This window comes from Miniopterus natalensis, chromosome 10 (genome assembly GCF_054644295.1).
Source record: "Miniopterus natalensis isolate mMinNat1 chromosome 10, mMinNat1.hap1, whole genome shotgun sequence".
NCBI classification, from domain to species: domain Eukaryota; kingdom Metazoa; phylum Chordata; class Mammalia; order Chiroptera; family Miniopteridae; genus Miniopterus; species Miniopterus natalensis.
Window position 1 is genome coordinate 73,704,246 of NC_142090.1, and position 24,501 is coordinate 73,728,746.

Consider the following 24,501-nt stretch of genomic DNA (forward strand, 5'->3'; position numbering starts at 1 on the left):
AGCACCCTCAGGTGCTGGCCGAGCTTGCCACAGTGACACCTGGACCGTCAGTCCACCAGGACAGCATAGCCAAGTAGTAAACATCCCTGCTGGAAGCACATTCGGGTACATGCTTATCAGGGCTGATCACATACTGATAACAAAACTTACCATCTTAATGCCGTTTGTTCAGTAGACCAGCGGTTTTCAAAGAGAATATAATAAACATGCCCAGGATGACAAATTTGGAACCAGGGTCTAAACGACGTAGGCCACAATTCTTGGTGTCCTGGTATTGCACGTGTCCTGGTCTTACCGCCCTAGACCAACTTCTTCAAACTGACACCTTCCCTTTCGGCCACCTGCCTGGACCGCAGGCTGCTCCGTGTGTGAAACCGGAGAGGGAGGCTCTGGGGCTGCTCTGTGCCTCCTGCGGGTGCTCACACGCCCAGGAGCTTGGCCACTGTCCCACAGGACAGTCGGTGCTCCGAGCGCCTGGAGTTGTCCCCTCACGGGGTTTAACACGTGTGGTCCCAGTGAGCCCAGAAGGCTGGCTCCCACAAGACTGACTTTTCCGGAACCCGTCCTCACCACCCGCCAGAAACCACCCAGGGGAGGTGCAGGCGACAGCAGCGGTCGCACGCAGGGCCGACTACGGCACACTTCTCAAGCCTTTTCCCTGCGAAGACGTGAAACTGCACGCGAACGGGGATACGACGAGCCTCCCTCCACGCCCCGCCAACCCGCTCTGACCGCTGCTCCTCACCTCTACCCACCCCCACCTTCCCCTCCACCCAGGTTATTTCTGAAGCAAACTGCAGACGTTACCGTCTCACCGTGAAGACGTCCGTATAAAGCTCTAAAATAGACCCTTTTTTATAAATATATCACCATACCTAAAAAGGTCAACAGTAACTGATGTGCCGTGTATTCATTCACGTCCCCAAGAAGCAAACCGTTTTCTTGGGCTCAGCATCTCAGAGCGTGGGGGCGGGCCGTGCGCGCCCGAGAGCAGCGGACGCGCTAAACCAAAGCCCGGTTTTCAAGCGGTGCAATGGCCGGGACCGGCCAGCTCCAGGCACACTGGTGACCAGCAGAGCAAGGTCGAGAGCAGCGTTTTTGGCTCCGTATTGGGGGAGGGAGGTGAAATGACGATGATGGTGACACTAATAGCTGAGGTGGGGTGCTTAATAAATGGCCACTGTGCCAGGCACTCCACATGCCTCATCTTTTCAGTCCTCTCGCAGCCCCGTGGGGGGTCTTTCCCCTCCCAGAGTCGGGCAGGTCCCAGCAAGGTCCGACAGCTGGCCTGAGACCTCACCGGACAGCCTGGCAATGGGGCTGCTCCCCCGTCTGTCTGGCCGCAGAGGACACTTCTCAGCCCCGTGTCCTGCTGGTGAAACCACCCCGCAGGCCCCCGGTGCAGCCCACGTGTGTCCTTGTCACGGGACAGCCCCAGACGCTCAGGCTCTCTCGTGTCACCATCCCCAAGGCGGCAGGGGGTCCTCTACCAGGCGTGTGGCCCAGCTGAGATGGCGTGTCCCTCAGCGGGGGCTCCTCCCCGGCAGGAGGCGGCACTCACCAAACTGGCCGTCCCGTTTCACGTACAGCTCGATGACACCGTAGGCGATGGTGGTGGAAGCCGGGATCTCCAGCACCACGCTGCTGTCCCGGACCACGGTCCCGTCCTCCGTGGCCGACACCTGTGGGCAGAGCGGGCTCTGACCTGTGCGCTCAGGCTCCCCTGGGCGCCTCTGCCTCCCCCGGGGCCGCCCGCAGATGCCCACGAGGGAGCGGGAAGGGGGAGCCGGCCGCAGAGGCGAGCATTTCCCCCGTTCGCCTCGTGGTGCATGTTCCCCAGCCAGTGGCCAACCCGGGGGCACGAAAGCGAGACTCCAGGATTCGGGACACAGCGAAGTTCGTCTACGGGATGAGTACAGGCGGTAATGAGACCATGACGCGCCCTTTCCCACGGAGGATTACGGGAACGGCTGTGAAATCCCAACGAAAACCTTGACCAGCACCAAAGCCTGAGGGGAGCTGAGCTGAGAGCTCCCAGGGCGCCACTCCAGGCCCTGCGGGGGGCACCCTGTGCTGAGAGACCGGGGAGGCCGCGGCAGAGGCCGGGACAAGACAGCCGGGCAGCAAGCGCCCAGAGCCAGGCACAGCGCGCTCTCCCTCAGACACGGTTACAAACAGGCCGCCTTCCCGCCGCGGCCCGGCGGAGGGAGACCAGAGTCCATCTGACGCGCGGACCCTGGAGATCGGAGACGCTTCTGAGCAACCTGACCCTGGTCAGGGCGGGATGGCAGCCGGCCTCCTGACTCCCAGGCGGGCTTTGGGCCTCTGGTGGGGTCACCGTGGGCAGAAACATTGGCAGGGCCAGCGGGAGCCACCTGCCACCGGGCACATCCCTCGCCGCTGCCGTCGAGCCACCCAGCCTGTGCGCCCCAGCGAGCCCGGCTCCAGATCTGTAGCTCCACCGCCTTCCAAACACAACTTTCCTGGGTCCTCAGCAAGGGCCAAAAGCTACCCCAACAAGTCAGTCTCAAGAATCGAGTATCAGGCACCATGACAAGCTGGAGGGGAAACAGCCTGGGGTAGACGGCCTTCTGTTCCCCTGAACTTCAGCGCCGGCTCCGGGTCAGCTTGGTAAGACTGTCTCTGATGTGACCCAGGAGCATCTGTTTGTGCCTACAGACAGACGGATGTACAGATCCTTCCCTTCCCTAACTCAATCTGCAAACGATTTGAGGCAGCTAATCCCAGAGCTGTGATTTTGAGACTCCTGACTCCAAGGGACTCTGGGGGTGATCTGTGCATTTGGCCTGGCCTGTGCCCGTCTGACCCATTTTCTTTGGGGAATGTGCCTGGCATGGCCCATCTGCGAGTCCCACTGCCCTGGCCTTGGGTCCACTTCAGGAGTGGGCGACCGAGGGCGGTGGGGTGAGATCCAGCCCGGAAGCGCTCTCCCTGGGGTCGCAGCAGGCGGGGTGAAAGCCTGGAGCTACTGCACCAGGAGAGACGCTGCCCGAGGGAACCCACTCCCAGGGAAGCAGCTCACAGCGTCCTCCGTGCCCTGGATCCAGCAGGGACTGAAGCCAGCTCACCCCTGATCGTTTCCATTACAGGCGTCAATAAATTCTTTCTCGCTTAAGCCAAGTGTAGTGGGATTTCTGTTAGGTTGCTACACAGGGTGCTGATGAATGAGGACACCACCCAGGGAGGACCCCGGGAAGGTCCTCACGGCTGGAACCAGAGAGGCTGCCGAGGCCGGGCCCGCGCACCTGCACCGTCTTGGTCTGGATCCCCACCATGCCTCCCAGCTTCTCCTCGATCTGGACGTGCTCGGATATCACACACTTCTGCGTCGTCACTATCTTCTGCGTCAGGACACACAGGGCCTCGTTCCGCTGCTCCAGCACCTGCTGCAGCACAGGGCTTTTCAGGTTGATCTTCCTGCAAAAGAAAAAATGGCTGTGAGTGGCCTCGGGGGACGCGGGCACAGCGTGAATTTCCTCCTCTCACAGCTGGCAGCCGGAGTGAACAGGTGACAGCCTGCGTCCTTCATTTCCTGGCGATGAGAGGAGGGGTGGTTCACCCAGCGAGGCACAAACTGGGCTCCCCAGGGCCACCCGGGCGCTGCCAGGCCTCCGGGGACAGGCTGGACGCCGGAGGGAGGGGGCCTCTCAGAAGCAGAGCGGGCTGCCAAGGAGGAAAAGAAATCTAGCCCCTGCAGGTCCACAGCCGGCCCGCCTTACACCTGGGGACTCTCCACTCGGTCATTTAATCAGAGGCTGAGGGACCACAGACGTGGCAGTGGGGGCCCAGGACAGACAATGGCCGGGGGGGACGCGGCCAGCTCCTCCCGGCAGTGCAGCAGCGATGAAACCGCACTCGGATGAAAAAGGAGCCTCTTAGCCCGTGTCCCAGGAGGGTGTATAGTCTCTTACAAAGGGGTTTACACCATTTTACAGGTGGGGAAACTGAGGCCGGTTAGGCACGGCCTGCCCAAGGCCAGCCAGCGGGCCCCGGGCTCCCACGCAGCGACTCGGGGAATTTCAAGAACAAGCTGAACGTCCATCTGCAGGCCAGGATGTCACGCTCGGGGCAAACGATGAAATCGCCTCTCCGGAGACTTCACTCCGCGTTCTGAGCGTGTGAAGTGGGCAGGAAGAGCCCCAGTCAGAGTGGGCCCCGGCACCAGGACACTCGCGGGCTCATTCTGGGCTGTTTAAACGGCCCGGCCAGTTTGGCCCAGGGGTTAGAGAGGCTGCCGGCAGACTGAAGGGTCCTGGGTTCGATTCCGGCCGAGGGCGTGTGCCCTCAGTCGCAGGCTCCGTCTCCGGCCCTGGTCAGGGTGCGGGCAGGAGGCCACCAGCTGATGTGTCTCTCACGTCGATGTCTCTCTCTCCCCTTTCCACCACTCTCTTGGAAAAGCAATGGAAAAAATATCCTCAAGTGAGGATTAAAAAATAAAACATTCCACGGTTAGTTACCCTGAAAGCTCAGCACCGTCCTTAACCACACGCTGTGGAGGGTCCCCCGCCCCCCTCCCTGCTTCAGGCAGGCAGACCCTCCAGGCCTCAGGAAGGACCCCGGGACTGCAGGGAGCCCTGGGGAGAGGCCCCCTGAGAACCGCTCTCCTGGGCTGGGAAGGCAGGCGGCCGGGACCCTGCCAGCACTTCTCACCAGGTGGCTGGGATTCCCTTTCCTGGGACACTGCTGCCACCTTTTGGAAACTGAATTCTGCACAGACCTACTCACCTTCAGTTAGGAGAGGAGACCCCATAGAGACAGAGGGGACCCTGTCAGGGAGGTGGACTGTCCTGGCTCAGCAAAGCAATCTCCGGAGGGGATTCTTCCCCGAATCCTGCCCCAGTCCACGCCGCCCGACCCCAAGCAGTGCCAGGGCCCAGACCACCTGTGGGAGCCACGCCCTGGCTCTGGCCTCCCCAGAGCAGGAATCATTTGCAACGGGACTCCCCTGGGTCCCCTGAGTGGGAAAACCCACCATATTTCACTGTGATTCATTTACATTTATCATATAAAAGATGTTTGCATTTAAAGAGGTCCATGGCTGCTTCAGACTTAAGAGGGTAACGAAAAAGTTTAAAACCCTAGATTTGGGGTTTCCTAGATGAGCAAGGAGGCCCAGAGAGGGTGAAGACGGGTACCGAAGTCACACAGCTGAGAAGTCGGCCAGGCTGGTATTTCACAAACCCCCGCCCAGCCGCACAGCCCCCACCCCTGCTGGCGCCCTCCCCGGGCGAGGAGGGCGCCCTGTGGCCAGCCGAGGACTTGGACCATCCCTAGGGAGCTCGTTGGACTGACTGCTCCGTCTGTCCCCACAGGTGAGGGTCTCACCTGCCCAGCTGGGGGCTGGAAGGAGGCTTCCTACCCAAGTCCTCTGCCAACGGTCTTCAGAACACCCTTACCTGCCTGGTCCCCTCACCCCTTCCTCGTGCTTTTACAGAACTCTTCCCTGGGCGGCCCTGACTCGCTCCGTCTCTCCTGGGCCCTCCTAAGAATCACGGAACCACACACACGCCATGTCTTTAGAAAGAGACACAAGAAACTACTAACAGTGGGTGCCTCTTGGGAGGGGAGCGAGACCGCTGAGAGATCGGGGGCAGGAGGCTTTCAACCTTTCTCTACTGACCTTTTGACATTAAAACCATGCTAACAGATCAGTTATTCAAAAAAAAAAAAAAAAAAAGGTTAATTTTAAAAGTTCTTTGGACTCTTAGCTCCTGGAAGACGGAGTACCCTTAACTAAGACTATGCTGTCCACCCAGCTGGTGGGTGAGAGTTATCACAGGAACCCTAAAGGCAGGGCCGGGTTAGACACCTGCCACCAGCCTGGAGGTGGCTCCCAGCTTTCCCTCCTACTCGCCGGGTTACCACCTCCTGTTTCTGAGCCTCAGTTTGCACATCTGTAAAATGAGAATCGGCTAAGAGGCTGATTTTAGCGAGGTTTTGCATAAAGTGCCCCACACCAGACCCATCTGCAAATGTTTCTCTCCTTCCACTATTGGCAGGAAAACCAAATCAAGATCTCTCTCTCCGGGCTGGTCAAAGACACGGCCACAACTGTCAGGGTGCTTCATGAGGCGCATCCTGGGCCCGGGGCCAGGAGGGGCTGCAGGGAAGCAGCAGGAGGGACGGTGGCAGGGAAGCTGGGCTCAGAGCCCGGAGGCTGCGGGGAGCAGGCTGTGGGCCAGGGCGCCAGCAGGAGGAGAGTTTCCTCTCCTAAAGCACGTGAAAGCTCCCCAGGCCCAGCCCCAACAAAGCTGCCTCCATTCCCACTGAGGCTTTCATTTCCGTTCTCTCTCCTTCTCAGGCTTTGAAAGCTGAAATGCAAACTCACAGAGAAGGAACTCAGAGAAGACTCTGAAAACTAACAATACTCCAAAGAAAGGGAAGCCGCTCTCTCTTCCAGCACAGAAATGCAGCCCCAGGTCCCTCCTAGAGACGTGCTTTTCATGCAGACCCCACCCAAAATTCATCATTCAACCCCCCAGATAACTCAGTCCTACTACGTGCCAGGCCATGGCTGGCTGCTGGGGATGTCTCAGTGAGGCAGTCCCTGTGGCAAGGCCCTGCTGTGTACCAGCCGTTGGTAATAACCTGTCCTGGAGGACTAGTCCAGCCTGCTGCAGAGAAATGATAAAACTACAGGGGCCCCAGGGAGTACGAGTCCTGAAATGGAAAACCAGCTTCATCATGAGTACCCTCTCTGATCGATCCATCCGCCATCGCTAAGGATCCTAAGACTGAGTCTCGGAGGGAGGCAGAGAGGGGCAGGAAAGCCGTGATTGATTCGCAGTGTTTGCCCAGGTCTGGAGGGACGTGGTCCTGATCGCCCACATCTAATCCAATGCCTGCGCTGAGAAACAGACACTGTGCCCCTCAGAGATGACACACTGGCCTGAATCACATGCACATTAGTGGCAAAAATCAGGACACACATCTTCTGACTCTGGGACCCGTGCTCTTTCAACGACGCTGCTCTAAAAACCAATAGCGAGAGACACGGGGCACAGATGCACTCGAAAGAGACGGTGCCAGATTGCAGGAGCTGGGAGCAACGTCTCCCCAGAACAGAGGTGGTGGCTGGCCTGCTACTGTGAGAGAATTAAGCAAGAATTACTAACCCACAGAAACTGATTAAAGCTTTAGGAACTTGGGCATTTCTCCGAAGGGTTTTGATTTACTGGCTGACACGGTAGTGAAAGGACCAGCTGCGGAGTGGACAAATTAGAGAGGCTGCTCAGACTAGCCTGTGCACGCTGCCTGCAAACTCCGCTGTGCTCTCCTGACATTTCCTTACGCTGCAAAGTCTGCTTCTCTTTGGAAAGCCAACCGGTTCAATCTACAGATGCGGCGAAACACCCACAAGCAGTGACTAGAGTTTAATTTGGGGCAGCTGCCTCCTAAAATTCTGAAATGTAGATGCCTGCCTCCATCTGCCTGCTTACCCCTCCAGGAGGACAATCCTTCCCCCTTTAATGTCTGTAGGCTCCTTGAGAGGGAAAGAGAGGAAAGTAGTCCTCAAACGTGCCTGCTGTTCCTACAGGCGCCACACGGAGCACGAGCGACCTGGAGGCTCTGACACCCCTGGGTGCCATGGGCCACTGGCCTCCTACCCCGAGACTTAGCTTAGGTTTTGGACCTAGGGTAAGGGATGGAGGGGGTGCACCCAGACACACGGGCGAGTCTCCGGGGACAACCCCAGTTGTCCCCAGACTCAACTTGTTCATAGCAGTGGCTGGGGTAAGATGGGGCATCCGTGGTGATCTGATGAGGAAAAGTCTGTTCGGGGTTCCCAGGAGGAGTCTTTTCTCTTTTAAAAAGAGGCACAAGGAAGAGACAGACCCCTTTTCTGCCTTGTCTTCAATGTGCCCATTTGGGGACCAAAAGAACTGGGCTGCTAAGACCAGCAATGCGATGAAAGCTGCCACAGGGGGGCTCCGCTGAGCGGCTGAATTAACCACCCGTCATTAACATAGGTTAAGGGTCACTCGCCCACCCGCAGCTGTTTTCCTACATCTGTAAGACGATTACAGATGCTCTTTGCAACTAAAGACGCCCTAACTGGTTCATAAAGTTACTGTCACCTCTATTTCACAGAGAGACACAAAACAGAGAGGACTCATAACCAGGGACCCAAAGGCACACAGCTAATAAGGACCAGGCTGGGAATGCAGCCGAGCGCGTCCATCCCCGAAGCCCTGTATCTTTCTGGCTTCCCTCTCCCTCCTGGGCCTCCCCTGGGCCCTGCATACAGAAGGTACTCAATACAAGCTTGTTAACAAACAAGGAGACCTTCTGCTCAGTCTTCCTGCGAGAGCTCCCCGGAGACTGGCAGCAGATCCTCTCGGAACTGGAGCAGCCACCCGGGGGCTGGCTCCTCCCCACAGACCCAGAGTCTCCATTTCAGCCCTGAAAGAAACTTCCCACACGCGAGAGATGCTCAGCTGGAGCCAGAGCTAGGGGCAGGAAATCTCTAGAAACCTGAACTAGGCCCCTGGGGCCTCCATTTGAATAGAGTGAGAAAAGCCTCTCTCTCTCTCTCTCTGGGCTGTGACTTCAGGATTCCACATGGCCTGAAAAAATCAAAGTCAGGGCACTATGCTAACCACATGACCACCCACCTCTGTTCACTAATGGTCTGTAGAATGCCCCATCCACCCCCACACCACGAGGCAGCCAGAGAGGGGAAAAGCCTGAGCAGTTACGGACTTTTGCCCTTCCCGGCGGAGCAGTTAACTGCCTCCAGCTGGCGAGATGCAGCAGGTCTGAAAGACCAACCAAGGAGCGGATGCGCAGGGCGAGTCACGCAGGGGCCCTGGGACAGCGGCCTCTCCGAGCTCTGCACCGGAGACGGACTGGAAACCCTGCGTTCTGTGGCCCTGGGCGGGAACCCTGAGTCCAGGCGACGGATTAACTTCTGCATTTCAGGCTCCTGAGATGCAAGGTGACCGTGAGCCATGCGGCAGGCACTGTGCAGGCCCAGCCGCGAACAAGAGGGCGTTCCAGGAGGGTGCAGGCACGCGGTCAGGCAGTGACAACACTCGTCACAGTGTGGCTGGTGTCCCAAGACGGAAATCTTGGGGTGATGCGGTTTCCGAAGGCAGTGGGGGCTCCTCTGAGGAACTGGCCGGGGGGAGGCAGAGCGGGGGAGTCTGTGTGTGTCCTGTGTCTGAGTGGACAGGAGGAACCTTCAGGCAAGGCTTGGAGGTGAGAAAGAGCCCCGGACGGTCGTCCCAGGAACCGAAATAAGTTCAGAGGACGGGCCTAGAGGGTGCGAGGGGAGAGTGGTGAGAAATAAAGCTGAGGAGCAAAAGCGGGGTGTTGTCGAGCAGGACGGTGGTGTCCTGCGACAGTGGAGGGCGCAGTGGGCATAAGCCCGGCGGTGACATGACCTGATTGGCTGCGTGTGGAGAATTCACTGGCGGGGGGAGAGCCGGTGGAGGCCCCCGGACATCGGGTGAGAGCCGGTGGAGGCCAGCACCCGGAGCTGGCGGGAGGGAGGCTGGGAAGACCCAGGAAGACCCAGCGGGTGCGAGGCTGAGCGCAGGGGACACCGGGAGGCCGGAGCCCCGTCCGACACTCAGATTCCCGACTGAGATGCCTCCCAGGCCAGCACCTCCGAGGGAGCGGGCACAGAAGCGGGTCGGAGAGAAGGCGGGGCGCCAGGGATGGGACAGGCCCTGTGTCCGTCGCCGTGAAAAGCCCAGGTGGAATTAACGTTTGCTCACCCGACGCATCCCAGCCTGTCCAGCTTTGTACACCGTGTCCCGTCAATTCTAAAACATACATTTTTTTTCTTTCTTCACATCGTAACATCTCTGAGATGAGGAAGTTTTAAAATTGACGGTGACGCGGTTTGATTGGCAGTGTTCTTAGTGGCGCATAAAATGCGGAGCATCTTACAACACACGATGCCTTGGACGTGATGAAATAGGAGAATGTCTGTCACCCTGAAGATAACGGCACCCCAATGTCTCTCCTTAGGACTTAAATCCCACCTCGTTCCAAACAGATCTGAAGTAAAACTCACAGGCCAGGACAGTTTCTACAGAAAGACAAGAAGCACCCCCAGGATCAAAGACTGGAAAGAGTCCCCAGGATGCCCTTGCCTCACACGGGGGTCGTCCCTGCCTGTGGTGCGCTGCGGACAGGCGCGGCCAAAGTCAGCGAAAGTCAAACACGCGGCCAGCGGCTCCCAGTCCCAGGAACCGAGACCAAAGCAGGAGGCGGAGTCATTCAGAAAAAATGACAATAAACCCACTGGCTGCGACGGCCCGAGACGGGGATGGCCTGCGAGGTCTCAGGAAAGGCACCTACGCAAGAGCAATGACGACAGACACGGCCGTTAACCTCTGCCTGACATGGTCCCGGGGCTTCCTACGCCCTTGCTCAGGACTGAAGGAGCAGCCGCCACAAACAAAGCCCCGGGACAGAAGCTGCCTGTTTCCCTGATGTTCCCGCGGCCCTGGCCCGGCTGCCGTCGGGTCGCACTCAGCTCGCAGAGGCCAGGGTGCTGCCCCCTGGAGGACCCGGAGCCTCGGCGCTGGGTGCTGCTCCCTGGAGGACCCGGAGCCTCCGCGCTGGGTGCTGCTCCCTGGAGGACCCGGAGCCTCAGTGCTGTCCCTGGAGGTGCTCAGTCCGTCCCTCCCCAGTGGGCTTCAGGACGGAGCCCACCAGCTGCCTGCCCCCCTGGAGGGCGAGCCGGGCTCCCGGGGGTGGGCATCGGAGATGGCCCGGCAGAGGCTCCGCGGACTTGGTTTCCTCCCTCGCGGGAAGCTCTGCACCTTGCGCCAGCCGATGCTAAGACACCTTTCCTTCTGGAGCCCTGGCGGCCCCGCTGTTGTAACCAGGCTGTTTGGGACTAGCAGTGAGAGCAACAATCATCAGGGTCACGCTGACAGCTGCAGTTCATGAGAACTTGCCACGTGCAGGCGCTTCCCTGCGGGCTTTGTTTACAGGCCCTCCTTTCACTCTCCTGCAGACACCGTGGGGACGCTAATGCCACTTTAGTAACGAAGTCCTGGGCAGCGACGGCAGGAAACCGTGGCTCCTATGTCCCGGTTTCAAGGAAAAGACCGTTTTTAAGCTGGGAGTGGAGGCAGGTGGTATATCAGTCCTTGTTCTATTATGCCTGATACTTCTGTGGTTCCACAGCCAATTGTTTCCATTTTATAAAATGACCTGAAGTTTCCCACTCTGAAATCAGCCTAAAAATACCCCCACCCACCCACCCACCCCAAGAGGAGAGCATGAGGAGGTTCCGGCTGCTCCCACCCCAGACCTGGGACGCCTCCACCTGGTTTCAGGTCAAGGCTGCCCCTGAAGGAGAAACAGAGCGGGGTGGGGGAGAGGGGGTGGGGGGAGAGGGGGAGGGGAGAGGAGAGGGGGGAGGAGAGGGGGAGAGGGGGGGAGGGGGGAGGGGAGGGGGAGAGGGGGGAGGGGGAGAGGGGGAAGGGGGGAGGGGAGAGGGGGAGAGGGGGGAGAGAGGAGGGGAGAGGAGAGGGGGAGGGGAGGGGAGAGGAGAGGGGGGAGAGAGGAGGGGAGAGGAGAGGGGGAGGGGAGGGGAGAGGAGAGGGGGGAGAGGAGGGGAGAGGAGAGGGGGAGGGGAGGGGAGAGGAGAGGGGGGAGAGGAGGGGAGAGGAGAGGGGGAGAGAGGGGGAGGGGGAGAGAGCGGGAGGGGGAGGGGGGGTAGAGAACAAAAGAACCAGATTCAGGAAACTCCTGTCCTCCCCGTACATGTGGCCAGAGGTCTTTAAAATGTTAGACACAAACTCTATTTATTAAAAATAACGAGGCCAGCGCTGAGTTGAACACAAAGACAAATGGAATCATTTTCAAACCGTCTGCTGGCCATGGGCCATTTATCAAGTGGAAAAGACCAGTTCCTACCTCACTGAATGGATTTTTCAAGAAAGACACAGGCCCTGAAATCCTCCTAAGTTGTTGGTGGCTTGTTGCAGCAGGACTGACGAGAGCCTCTGTGATAACGTCAGAGGTCAAATGTGGGCCGTAACAATCAGCAGCCTTTAACACTGTGTGTGGGAATTCGGAACTATTTAGATATAAGACTTTGAGTGTAATTTTTAAATACTTTAAATAATTATGAAGGCTTATCATTGCCATCCGTCATGGCTTGCACGATGTCACTTCATAAGGAACCAAACTTCTAATTATCATGTATTCATAGAAAAGTGGAACCAGTTTTACCAAAATGTGCTTTACAATACGACCAAGAAGGAGAGTGGGATGTGCCTGTGGCTGACACCCACCGCAAGCCCTCAACAGCCAGCAAAGCACAGAGTGGCACCGGCCACGGAAACCACGGTACCAGGGCCCCGGGCACAAAGGGAGGAGCTGACATGACCCCTCACATCTGACAATCCTCCAGGAGAAAACCCTCGAAGATGATCTGTCGCAAACTGTTTCACCTACAGCGGAAGGCCTGGGCCGGGTGCAGAAGTGACACAGTAAGCCTGCAGAGATGTTTTACCAGGAATAACCCTCCCCAGACCCTAGGAGAGTCGAGGCAAGAAATCGGTGGCAGAGATGGGGTGGGGGTGGCACTTATTCTTAAGGCAGTGACATGCGGCAGCTGGCAGTGGAAGACAGGGCGGAAAAACCACAGAATTACAGCATGATACATGATCCGAGGAACAGAAAACGAAAGTGAATCATTACAAAATCGTCTCAATAAATACGTTCCTCTTCATTCAAAAAAAGAAGAGAATTGCGTGCCGTGTCTTAGCACGGCTTCCATGGGGATGGCTTTTTTTTCTAGGGCGGGCGAGGTTTGTTTTCGAGATGCGCACACACCTCGTGGACAGTAGAGAGAATACTCTGGGTGCGGAGGGCTAAAATAACTTGTGTGCAGATGACCGCTTATCTAAATGACCCGAGATAAAAATACCTGACTGCAAATAAGCCCTGGGACGTGCAGTACTTCAGCATTGCTAACCACCACTCCCACGCAGCAGCGTCTTACCAGCCGCTCTACATTCTCTGCTGTAGTTCTGTTTTCCTCAGCCGGTTTCTTGGCTTCACAGCCACTTCACGATTTAGAGGAAAGAACAGGAGCCTTGGAGCCAGAAAACGCAAATTGAGCTCTGGGGCTGAGCACAAGCTACTTCTCCTCACTGAGCCTTAGACCCTCAAATGTAAAAGGGACACAGCGCCGAGTAAATGAGATGACGCCTGCAAAGTGCCCGGCACACAGTAGGTGCTCAGGGGATGCCCGTTCCCCTCTCTCCCTCCCCGTGTCCCACTTACAACTGCCGGCCCTGGCTTCTTTCTCATCAGAGTGTTTCCTCCCTTCCCACTGCCTTCCACACCTGCATCCGAAAGCGTGCTCGAAAACCCTACATCGGGAAATGTGATCAGAGAGCACTGCCAAACTGTAGTTCTCGAAAGAGAAACAGCAAAGCTGCAAAACGGGTGAAGCCCTAGAGGGGCTGTCTGAAGATGGGGGAGGGGGGGACAAGAGCCCCCTGGAGGCCGGCAGCCCTCCTGTCCCTCTTCCCCTTACTGCCACACTTAGCCAATAAAATGCAGGATGCCAAGTTAAATTTTATCTTCAGAGAAACAAACATTTTTCTAATATGTCCCAAGTATTGTCTTAGGCAAGTAAAATGCCTCTCTAGCAAAGAAGAAAATGGTAGAGAAAGGAAAATTAAGATCATGACTGTCAGAGAAAGAGGTAGCTGTCCCTCCCTCCTGATGTCACCAGAGAGAGCTTCAAGTTCTCTGCCCGAAAGGAAATTCCTGCTGGAGTCCTGACTCAGTGGAGTCCTGGAGCCCTAGCAAGTGCCAGGGGGCAACAGTCAAAATACCAGCCATGGCCTTTCAACTCCATTAAGCATCACAGGCCCTGGCCGGTTTGGCTCAGTGGTTAGAGCATTGGCCCTCGGACTGAAGGGTCCTGGGTTCGATTCCGGCCAAGGGGCACATACCTCGGTTGCAGGCTGGATCCCAGGCCCAGTAGGGGCGAGTGAGGGAGGCAACCTGTCGATGTCTCTCTCACATCGGTGTTTCTTTCTCTCTCTCTCCCCCTTCCACTCTCTCTGAAAAAGCAATGGAAAAATATCTTCGGGTGAAGATAAAAAAAAAAAGCAGCATCATAGGCTATCAGAGAGGGGATGGGATTTGAAGACTGCAGGAGCCCAAGCATCCTCAGCGTCTATACAAAATCTGTGCACCAAATGCTTGATACCTGAGTTTAATGGTATTTTTTTAAACATGATTTCATTTCATGAGTGAATGTATTTTATATTTCATATAACCCTAAGAGTGTTGGAAAGAGTTAAGCCACCCATACTTAAACATGGGTGAGTTTTCTCTTAGTTATTTGGGTTTGCATTTTCTGTTTTAAAAGAAAAAGAGTGATACAATTATACATGGAAATGCACTTACGTTACCGTACAAACTGAAATATCATCTCTTGCCAGGATTATTGCAGTAACCTCCCAATTGTACTCCCTGCTTCTGCCCATCCAGTCTCAACCCAGCAGCCAGAACAAGCCTTCTAAAATGTAAGTCAGACAACGTCGCTTCCCTCCTCAAGGTCTTCCAGTGGCTTTCCATCTCACTCCAAGTAAGGGTTAGTCTTTCCAGTGGCCAGCAAGGTCCTACCGCACCTGCCACCCACTCCTTTTACCCCCTGACCTCACTTCCTCTTGCCTGGCTTACTCCAGTCCAGCCACACTGGCCTCTGCCTGCAACACTGCTGCCCAGGATACCCCTATGCTCACTCCACCCCAACTCAAAGTCTTTGTTCCAATGGCAACTTCTCCAGGATGCCTTCTCTGGCCACTTTTTCAAATCATAGCCCCTATTTGTCACGCCCTATCCCCCTTCTCTGCTATATTTTGAGTTATACTGAGGTAAAACGTATTTACTGAAAGTCAAACAATGAATAAATGTGGGGTTTTCCCCCAAGATCTCAAAGTTGAAAACCAGCTCATCCCCTGAAGCCTCTCACTTGCCACCTTCTTTTCTTAATCAGAAGAGCCAGAGGGCTTTGTGACTTTCTTGCTTCTGATATTAATATTCAAAAACAGGACAGAGCCTTCTTGCTGTTGGCATTTTATAAATCCTATGATTTTAAAAATGTGTGTATTTGCCTGAAGTAACATCTTTTGAAAGTGCTTCTCAAGTCTCTCCCTTCAGGTTAGGATCGGTTCAAAAATTCCAGACTAAAGAATGAGCTTCTCCAATTACAAGAAGAAAAATTAAAAATGCACAAACACATGGAGGCTAAATAACACGCTACCTAACAATAAATAAGCTAACCACGAGGTCAGGGAGACATCACAAGATGCCAGAGACAGATGAAAATGAAAACACAACATGAAGTCTATGGGACACAGACAAAGCAGTCCCAAGAGGGAAATTTAGAGCAATACAGGCTATGTCAAGAAACAAGAAAAATCTCAAATACACAACCTAACCTTATACCTAAAGGAACTGGAACAGGAACAACAAACAAAGCCCCAAATGGGCAGAAGGAAGGAACTAATAAAGATCAGAGTGAAAGTAAACAAAATAGAGTCCAAAAACAAACAATACAGAAGATCAGTGAAACCAAAAGCTGGTATTTTGAAAATATAAACAAAATTGATAAACCTTTAGCCAGACTCATCAAGAAAAATAGAGGGCCTAAATAAATAAAATCAGAAATGAAAGAGAAGTGACAACCAACATCACAGAAATACAAAGGGTTATAAGGAAATACTATGAAAAATTCTATGCCAACAAAGTGGACAACCTGGAAGAAATGGATAAATTCCTAGAAACATACAATCTTCCAAGGCTGAAGCAGGAAGAAACTGAAAATCTGAAAAGACCAATGATTACTCACAAACTTGAATCAGTAATCAAAAAACTCCCAACAAACAAAAGCCCTAGACCAGATGGCTGCATTGGTGAATTTTACCAAACACTGAAAGAAGAATTAATACCTTTCCTTCTCAAACTATTCCAAAAGTTAAAGAGGAGGGAAGGCTCCCAGGCTCATTTTATGAGGCCAGCATTATCAAAACCAGACAAAGTTTCTAAAAAAAAACAACCCAAAAAAACAACAATAATTACAGGCCAATATCCCTGATAAGCATAGATGCAAAAATCCTCAACAGAATATCAGTAAACTGAATTCAGCAATACATTAAAATGATCATACACTATGAGCAATTAAGATTTATTCCCAGGATGCAACGCTTGTTCAATATCTGCAAATAAATTAACATGATACACCGCATAAACAAAAGGATACAAATCATGAGTATATATCAATAGATGCAGAAAAGGTATTTGACAAAATCTAGCCTCCATTTATGATTTAAAAACTCAGCAAAGTGGGAACAGTGGGAGCATATCTCAACATAATAAAGGCCACATGTTACAAACCCACCGCTAACATCATACTCAATGGTGAAAAGCTGAAAGCATTTTCTTTTTCTTTTTAATCTTCACCCAAGGATATTTTTTCCATTGCTTCTGATGGAGAGAGGAGGGAGGTGGGGAGAGAGGGAGAGAGAGAGAGACAGAAAACAATCCCATTTACAATGACATGAAAAAGAAACACCTAGAAACAAATTTAACCAAGCTGGCAAAAAAAAAAACCACAACTGTACTTGAAAAATTATAAAACATTAAAGAAAGAAATTGAAGGAGATAAAAATAAGTGGAAAGATATACCATGTTTATGGATAGCAAGACTAATCTTTGTTAATATGTTCATACTACCCAAAGGAATCTACAGATTCAATGCAATCCCTATAGAAATATCAATGTTTTATTTTCCTTTTTAAAAAAATCTTTAATGTTGAAAGTATTGCAGATGTCCCCCTTTTTTTTCCCATTGACCCCCTCCACCCTGCTCCTACCCCCTCCCCAGGCCTTCATCGCACGATTGTCTGTCCATGGGTTATGGATATATGCATATAAGTTTGAAGTCCCGATGGCTTTTTTTCACAGAACTAGAACAAATAATCCAAGAATTTATATAGAACCACAAAAGATCCTGATTAGCCACAGCAATCTTGAGAAAAAAGAACAAAGCTGGAGGTATCACACTACCTGATATCAAACTATATACTACAAGGCCATAGTAATCAAAATAGCATGGTATTGGCATATAAACAGACAGAATAAAGAGGCCAGAAATAAACCCACACCTATATGGTTCATTGATCTCTGACAGAGGAGGCAAGAATATACAATGGGGTTAAAGACAGTATTCAATAAATGGTGTTGAGAAAACTGGACAGATACACACAAAAGAATGAAACTGGATCACTTTCTTACACCATGTACAAGAATAAACTCAAAATGGATTAAACACTTAAATGTAAGACCCAAAACCATAAAAATCCTAGAAGAAAACATAGGCAGTAAACTCTCTGACATTTCTCTTAGTGATTTTTTTTTTGGATATGTCTCATCCGGCAAGGGAAACAGAAGGAAAAACAAACAAACAAACAAATGTGATTACATCAAACTAAAAAGGTTTTGCACAGCAAAGGAAACCATCAAAAAACAAAAAGACAAGCCCGGCCGGGCGTGGCTCAGCCGCTGAGTATCGATCGACCTAGGATCCAGGCGATCGGGGTTTGATTCCCAGTCAGGGCACATGCCCAGTTGCGGGCTTGATCAATGACTCATTATTGTTGTTTCTGTCTCTCTCTCTCCCTCTCCTTTCCTCTCTCTGAAATCAATAAAGATATATTAAAAAAAAAAAGAAAAAAAAGAAGACAACCTACTGAATGGAAGAATTTCACCAACGATACGTCTGATAAGAAGTTAATATCCAAAATATATAAGTAGCTCATACAACTTAACACCCCAAAGCAAACAATCCAATTTAAAAGTGGGCAGAGGACCTGAATAGACATTTCTCCAGAGGACATACAGATGGCCAATGAACATATGAAAAGATGCTCAACATCACTAATCATCAGGGAAATGCAAATTATTCATAATGAGATATCACCTCACACCTGTCAGAAAGGCTATCATCAATGAATCAACAAACAATTGAGGTGAAGATATGGAGAAAAGGGAGCCTCATACACTGTTTGTGGGATTGTAAATTCATGTAGCCACTACGGAACACAGTATGGAGGTTCCTCAAAAAATTAAAAATGGAGCTACCACATGACCCAGCAATTCCCCTTCTGAGTATTTATCTGAAGAAATGCAAAACGCTAATTAGAAAAGACATACGCACCCTGTGTTCACTGAAAGAAACCTAAGTGTCCACTTGCGGGTGTGGTACGTATATACAATGGAATACTACTGAGCCGTTAAAAAGAACGAAATCTTGCCATTTGCAACAAGATGGGTGGATCTAGAAGGGTATTTCACGCTAAGTGAAATAAGTCAGACAGAAAAAGACAAATACCACATATAGTTTTAACAAAGATCCAACTTTAAGTGTGAGAGATGTCAAAATGCAAAGTGCCAAACACAATTCTTACCTGTCAACGGCATGTCCAAGGAGCTGCTGCAAGTCCACCTCCTGCTTCCTCAGGTTTCCAAATGAAGACTGACTCTCCACCAGGCCTTTGCCTCCAACGTTCAGCTTGACTTTCCCCAGTGCCGTCTCGATGGTCCCACTCACATGGTTTTGAAACTTGCCCTCATATTTCACAAAGTCCGACTCCACGACCACTGGAGTGAACGAGACATGCAAGGGGATCTGATGATGATACGGCCACCTCTGTGCCTGAGGTCACCTAGCTTTCCAATCCTATGGAGATCTGTGGGAAACATAAGGCTTGCATCCAAAAGGGAAAGGTGGCCTCAAGAAAAGGGCACAAGAAAAGGGCACCGGCACACCTGGGTGCTGAGAGCTGGCGTGAATGCATGACCAGGGGCTCTGCTGGGGGCTTTTTTGTTTTTTCATCTTTCAGTTCACACAATTCACACATGTATAAGCAAGTACACACATAGTATCTGTAGAATTTAATGAATATTTTAACCCTTTGCGGCCGTATTAAATTTGGACATGGGTGTCGTACTGGTCGGAATTAATTTCCATTGAAAGAGCAGTGATACATAACATGCAAGATTATGAAGGATAAACGAGAGAAATTATGAACTGATACATGAATGAATAGAGTTAAGATTCGTACGGTTCCTTGCTGTGGTGGCTGAGAGCAGACATACGAGCGGAACGGTAAAAAAGCTTTGGTGGCTAAGAGTGGACAAACAACCGCAAAGGGTTAAAAGTAAGCATTCATTTAACCACTATCCTGGTGAAGAAATAGAACATTTTAAATGTGTGCTTTTCCAGGGTGAAGGGACTAGATGACACAAAAACAGAAAAAAAGAGCAGGCCCAGCCCAGGACACACACTTGAGTGCCCTGCTTACTCAGGACCTGGCAGGTTGGCCACCTGTCCTTATCTTTGGGGATTTCCCTTCCCACCCAGCAATCTTGGAGAACATTCTCCTGACCTTCATTGCCATCTCCCTGCAAATAATTCCCTTCCCAGGCTTATCTCTTTGTATCTGACCTCTACCCAGTTACTCAATGCCTAGGCCTGCAAGTCCTTATCTCTTTCTGATAACCAGTGGGCATGCCCTTTCTCCCTCCCTCAATCACTGTCTTGGAACACACAAGCCCCAGGCACTAAGGAAGGTGCAACCACCCATCTGGTGTCCTAGCTTCAATCAAGCCTCCTGGGAACTGCCACGTTCCTCACCTGGTCATATGCAGGTGACTGCTCCTGATTGCCTTCGAGATCTGCCCTTCTTATCTGAACACTATAGATAAATATCTAATGATCTCATTCCTGAACTGCCAGTCTCCAGATTCCTACTGCTTAGATTTTTCATCCCACCAAATACCACCATAAAAACAGTCTCAGTCATCATCACTCCATGACATACGCTGAGAGTCTCTTAGGAACTGAACACTTGGTGTTTTCCATTTCCTTGACCCAAGGCTCCTGGTGGGACTTCGTAAAAAATTCAGATCCACATGGAGTCTGAAAGGCTTCCTTCCATCCACTCACTGCTCCCAGCACCCGTGTTTCTCTCACTCCAGTCGAGAAAATCCATTCCTCAGCCAGGGGTAGTGATAATCATCACCATTCATCGTCTCTGACATTTACAAAGTAGAGAATCATCTCCGCCACAACCACCAAAAATAGGAAGCCCGTGAAAATACCCCTAATTCAAAACCTTTTTCTGTTCAACCTTGTGGAATACACTTTGGGGAGTGCTTTAGGAAGCAGCACAGAGCAGTGTTAAGAGCTCAAGATTTTATCACTAATATTCCTAGCAAGAGCCCTTGGGTCATATCCATCTCCTTGCACCTCAGGCTTGCCACATGGATTCTGTTTCAAGTCCATGTATGTAAAGCATGTAAAACAGAGCCTGGCACACAGCAGGTGCTCAGTCTGTCCACTGGGTTTAGGCCAAAACAGTGTCATTTCTAATAAACAGGACAGTCCTCGAATGTACAGAGTGCTACACAGACAGAGATTCTATCTTCAGGTCATGGTTCTGGTCTCAATCAGGTTATTATCACTCTTGGAAACTGTCCCCAAGAGTGGACCCCACAGCAGGTGAGGACAACCAAGACTGTCTATATATTCCAAACAGCCACGCTAGACACACTTCCAAAAAAGGCAGCATTTGTGCACACTTCTGCCTCGAGTCATCAACTGCCGCTGGTGGACGGGAAGGCGTGAGGAAGCCAACAGGCCACCGCTAAGACCACAAACAAGTCCCCCCCTCCATCCTTTGCATCCTTGGGCAATGCAAGCGCTCCAGTGTCGCTGCGAGTGCCAAGAAATTACAAAGTGGGGGGAGCATCCTGGATCAGCTTGTCGACAAGGCAGAGGACCTCTCATCAGAGCCCTGATACCAACAGGCCCCAGGACCAGGGGTGAGCCCTGGGCGCAGGTGATGAGCGTGTCTGAGGCTTCTTCACCTGCAGCGATGTCACCCGTTTAACACGTCTCCGTGAATTTTCAGGACCCCACCAAAGAGGCACCTCAAGAGCACAGAGCAGTGAGATTCCAAGGACTCAGGGGCTCATGGACTATTCTGTGAATGTTTGTTCTCTCTTGACCCTCAACAGAAGTGCTACCAGAAACCCCGGGCGGGGGGAGATGACATTAAATGAGTATCCACGCATTTGCCCGCTGCGTGACGGCTCTGATCACGAGCCTGGGTGGGGAAAGCACTGGCTGGAAGCTGGCCTGGAGGGAAGCCTGGAGATCACCTGTCAACGCAAATGATCTCCTCTCATTCTTCTCCCCTTCAATAGAGATGCGCTCACGAAGTTAGGGAGCTGATGACAAGCCCAGGCTGGTGTGGCTCAGTGGTTAGAGTGCTGGCCCGTGCACCCTGGGTTTGGTTCCCGGTGCGGTCGGGGCGCGTGCGGGAGGCAACCGATCAATGTCTCCCTCACATCTATGTCTGTCTGTCCCTCTCTCTCTCCCCCCCCTCCCTCCCTCCTACTCTCTCTCTTAAATTCAGTGGAAAAAATAGCCTCCTCAGGTGATGATTCACAACAACAAGGCTGCTGCTGCTACTTTCACGTATCACCACGTTCCAAAAAGTAGCGCAGTGGCCAGTACCAAGCCTTCAAAAATCCCCAACCTCCGGTCCATTAATTCTGTCTTTAAGAATCTATGCTAAAGCAATTGCTTAAAGGAAATAAACACAACAAAAATTCAGATCAAAGTGTTCATTGCTGCCTGATTTATTAGGCACTCAGTTAAAACAGTTAAGCAAAGTAAGGTAGGAACACAAAAGGGAATATTATGTGTTTGTTGAAAACAGGATTTGAAAGTATTTAAACCTGTGAAGGAAAACTTGTATCAGGTTAAATGAAAAACAAAGAGTATATAAAAATTATATGTAATATAATTTTCCAATTTGGTTTTTAAAAAATTAGATGCAGAGGGGAAAAAGACTATAATCCCAGAACTGGTGGGAATTAACACTTGATGGCAGAATTGGTAGAATTTTTGTTGGTTTATTTTCATGTGTTTTAATATTTTATAAATATTCGACTGTCATAAGGAGTCTGACTCCATTCCTGATGTTTACTGTTGACAGTGTTCAAGCCCACCACTCTCTTCCCTTTCTGTTACACACCTGGGCAAGCTGGTCAGAAAATCCAGGTTCTCCCTCCATTGTCACTGGCAGGAAGTTCAAACCTTGCAAGCCCCAGGCCACATGCAGAAGGACCCTCCCCCACCTCTTCATCACAATGGAAGCTGACTCCTTCCTTTCCCCTGCTCTCTGGCTATTTTTGGACCAGCTTGGGAGCCTGCCATGCTCTCCCCAGAAAGCTTCACTATATGAGCAATAAAAGTTCACACCCTCCCGATGGTGGCATCATCAGCCTCAACACCAAACCAGATTTTGGGGGGGGAGTATATTCACCCCACTTATGTTGAGTGATCACAGCATCAACAATGGGCATGTCTCACTTTCAAACCCAACACTGCAATTTGTTTTTTTAAAAATTAAGCTATAACCTTTCATGTCAGGTCTGCAGAATTTTGCCATTTGAAGAAAAAAAGACATTTTTAAGGCCGTGGGCAAAGAAACAGGAGAAATCATGAGGTATCGCCTTATAATCCCCTCAAGACAACATGTGTCTAGAAGAATCATCCTCTTTTGTTCTGGGATTAGTTGTAAAATAGAAAAAGAAACCTACCTGGACTCAGAAATTGGTCTTCCGTAAGCACATCTCCAAGGGTGACGGATAAAGACTGGTATTTGGGTCTCTGCCAGCACCAGAATCTGGTTTTTTTGGTCACCAGACTGAGAAGTTGCAACTTATCTGAGTCATTCAGGTTCGATACTGCAATCAGGTTGCCTCCATCATCGACTTCTCGAAGAAAATTCCTTGTTGCCTTGGCAAACATTTTGAGAACTCCAGATTACCTGGGAAAATAATGTGACACCCAAATTAAATAAGTTGTTATTTTGTGACTTTTTATTTCCTAAAATTACCTGGTTTCTCCCTATTATCAATCAGCATACATGCAAAAATACCTTCTCTCTAGAAAATCCTCTAGCTTGAGTTCAGTAGATGACAAAGAAACCAAACTGAAATACTGAGAGGGAATATGTGTCTAAGTCAGGACAGGCGAGGCTATGCTTCAGAAACAAACAGCCTCTAAATCTTGGCGGCTTATAACAATAAAGGTTTATTTCTCACGCCACGTGTCCAATGTAGGAGGACAGGAGAGCTTTGCCATCAGTCATTCAGGGATGCAGACCGAAGGGGCAGCCACCATCTCGGGCACTGTCAGTCGTCATCTGGAAAGTCTCACACAAACTATTAAGTGCTCTGGCCCCCAAACTGACACACATCACGTCGACTCACAATTTATTAGCACGAGTCACATGGCTTCAGCCAATCATGATGATCAGGAAATACACTCCTACACCAAGTATTTGGAAGGGAGAGACCTGGAAATACCTAAGGAACAGCACTTTGTATCTTACTTATGACCACTTCTCCAAACAGTCAAGTACGCTTTTTCTCTACACTCTGTGGTTTCCCCTATTCATAAATGGAAAATAGCTAACTGTCACTTTTTAACCCATAAATGAAGGCCCAGTCACTCTTCAGATGGAGGAAGAAAGAAGAGACACATTGGAAGATATAAAGGACTGTATTCAATGAATGAACTATAGACCATTCAATAAATGGTGCTAGAACCACTGGCTAATCATCTGGAAAAAATAAAGTCAGATTCCGATCTCATGCCATACACAAAAGCAAATTCTCAATGGATTAGAGGGGTGGTTGTTTTTTTGTTTTTATTTTTGTTTTGAGAAAAAATGAAACCATAAAAATACCAGAAAAAAATAAAGACAAATATTTGTACAACTGTAAAATGAGAAAGGCCTTTAGGAAGACAAATGGAAAACTGAAAAATGTATTGTAGTATTTATAACAAAGAACTAGAATATTTTATAAAAACTGTATGGATAAAGTTTAAAAAATTTTAAGAATACTACAGTATAAACATGAACAAAGGTTATTAACTCATAATACATAAACTGCACGTAGCCATATGTGTGTGTATATATATATGAATACATATGTATGTCTACACACACACATAAGCATTCTTACTCAAAAAAGCACAAACTGAAGATTTTTTAAAAAACCATCCATGGTCAAATGTTAAAGTGTCTAATGGACAAGAACTGTGTTTTATTTGTATTTTTGCCCTGGTGTCTGGCACTCACACAGATAATTAAATCACAGGATGTGAGAGCTGGGAGTAATCTTCGATGTTAACCAATTTAACCCACTTTCTTTCGCATGAATCTCCTCCAGGGAATTGGAAAACATTTCTCTTACCTATCACTACTTCTCTTAAAAAAAAATTCTTCTTAGGTGCAGCCACCTAACCCTGTTCTTGTATATTAACAATAAGAATGGACATTTGAGGAAGGGATTCTAAAACATGCAAAAAGTTCCTTCCTGGTAAACTGTGAGCTGCAA

At 50.7% G+C, this 24,501-nt stretch overlaps 1 protein-coding gene across 2 annotated transcripts in view; it reads right to left on the reverse strand.

The window, feature by feature from the left end:
- GSDME (gasdermin E) overlaps positions 1–23,441 on the reverse strand; it is a 38,364-nt gene extending 14,923 nt beyond the window's left edge. The window contains exons 1-4 of one of the 2 annotated variants that reach the window (XM_016217053.2): positions 22,693–23,441; positions 18,486–18,678; positions 3,267–3,438; positions 1,562–1,682 (exon numbers count right to left, since the gene is read on the reverse strand). In XM_016217053.2, the coding sequence (XP_016072539.2) occupies positions 1,562–1,682; positions 3,267–3,438; positions 18,486–18,678; positions 22,693–22,903 (697 nt within the window). In that variant the 5' untranslated portion in view covers positions 22,904–23,441. The remainder of the gene's footprint in view (positions 1–1,561; positions 1,683–3,266; positions 3,439–18,485; positions 18,679–22,692) is intronic. The other variant, XM_016217051.2, reaches the window with a different exon arrangement.
- Between the last annotated feature and the right edge of the window lie 1,060 nt (positions 23,442–24,501).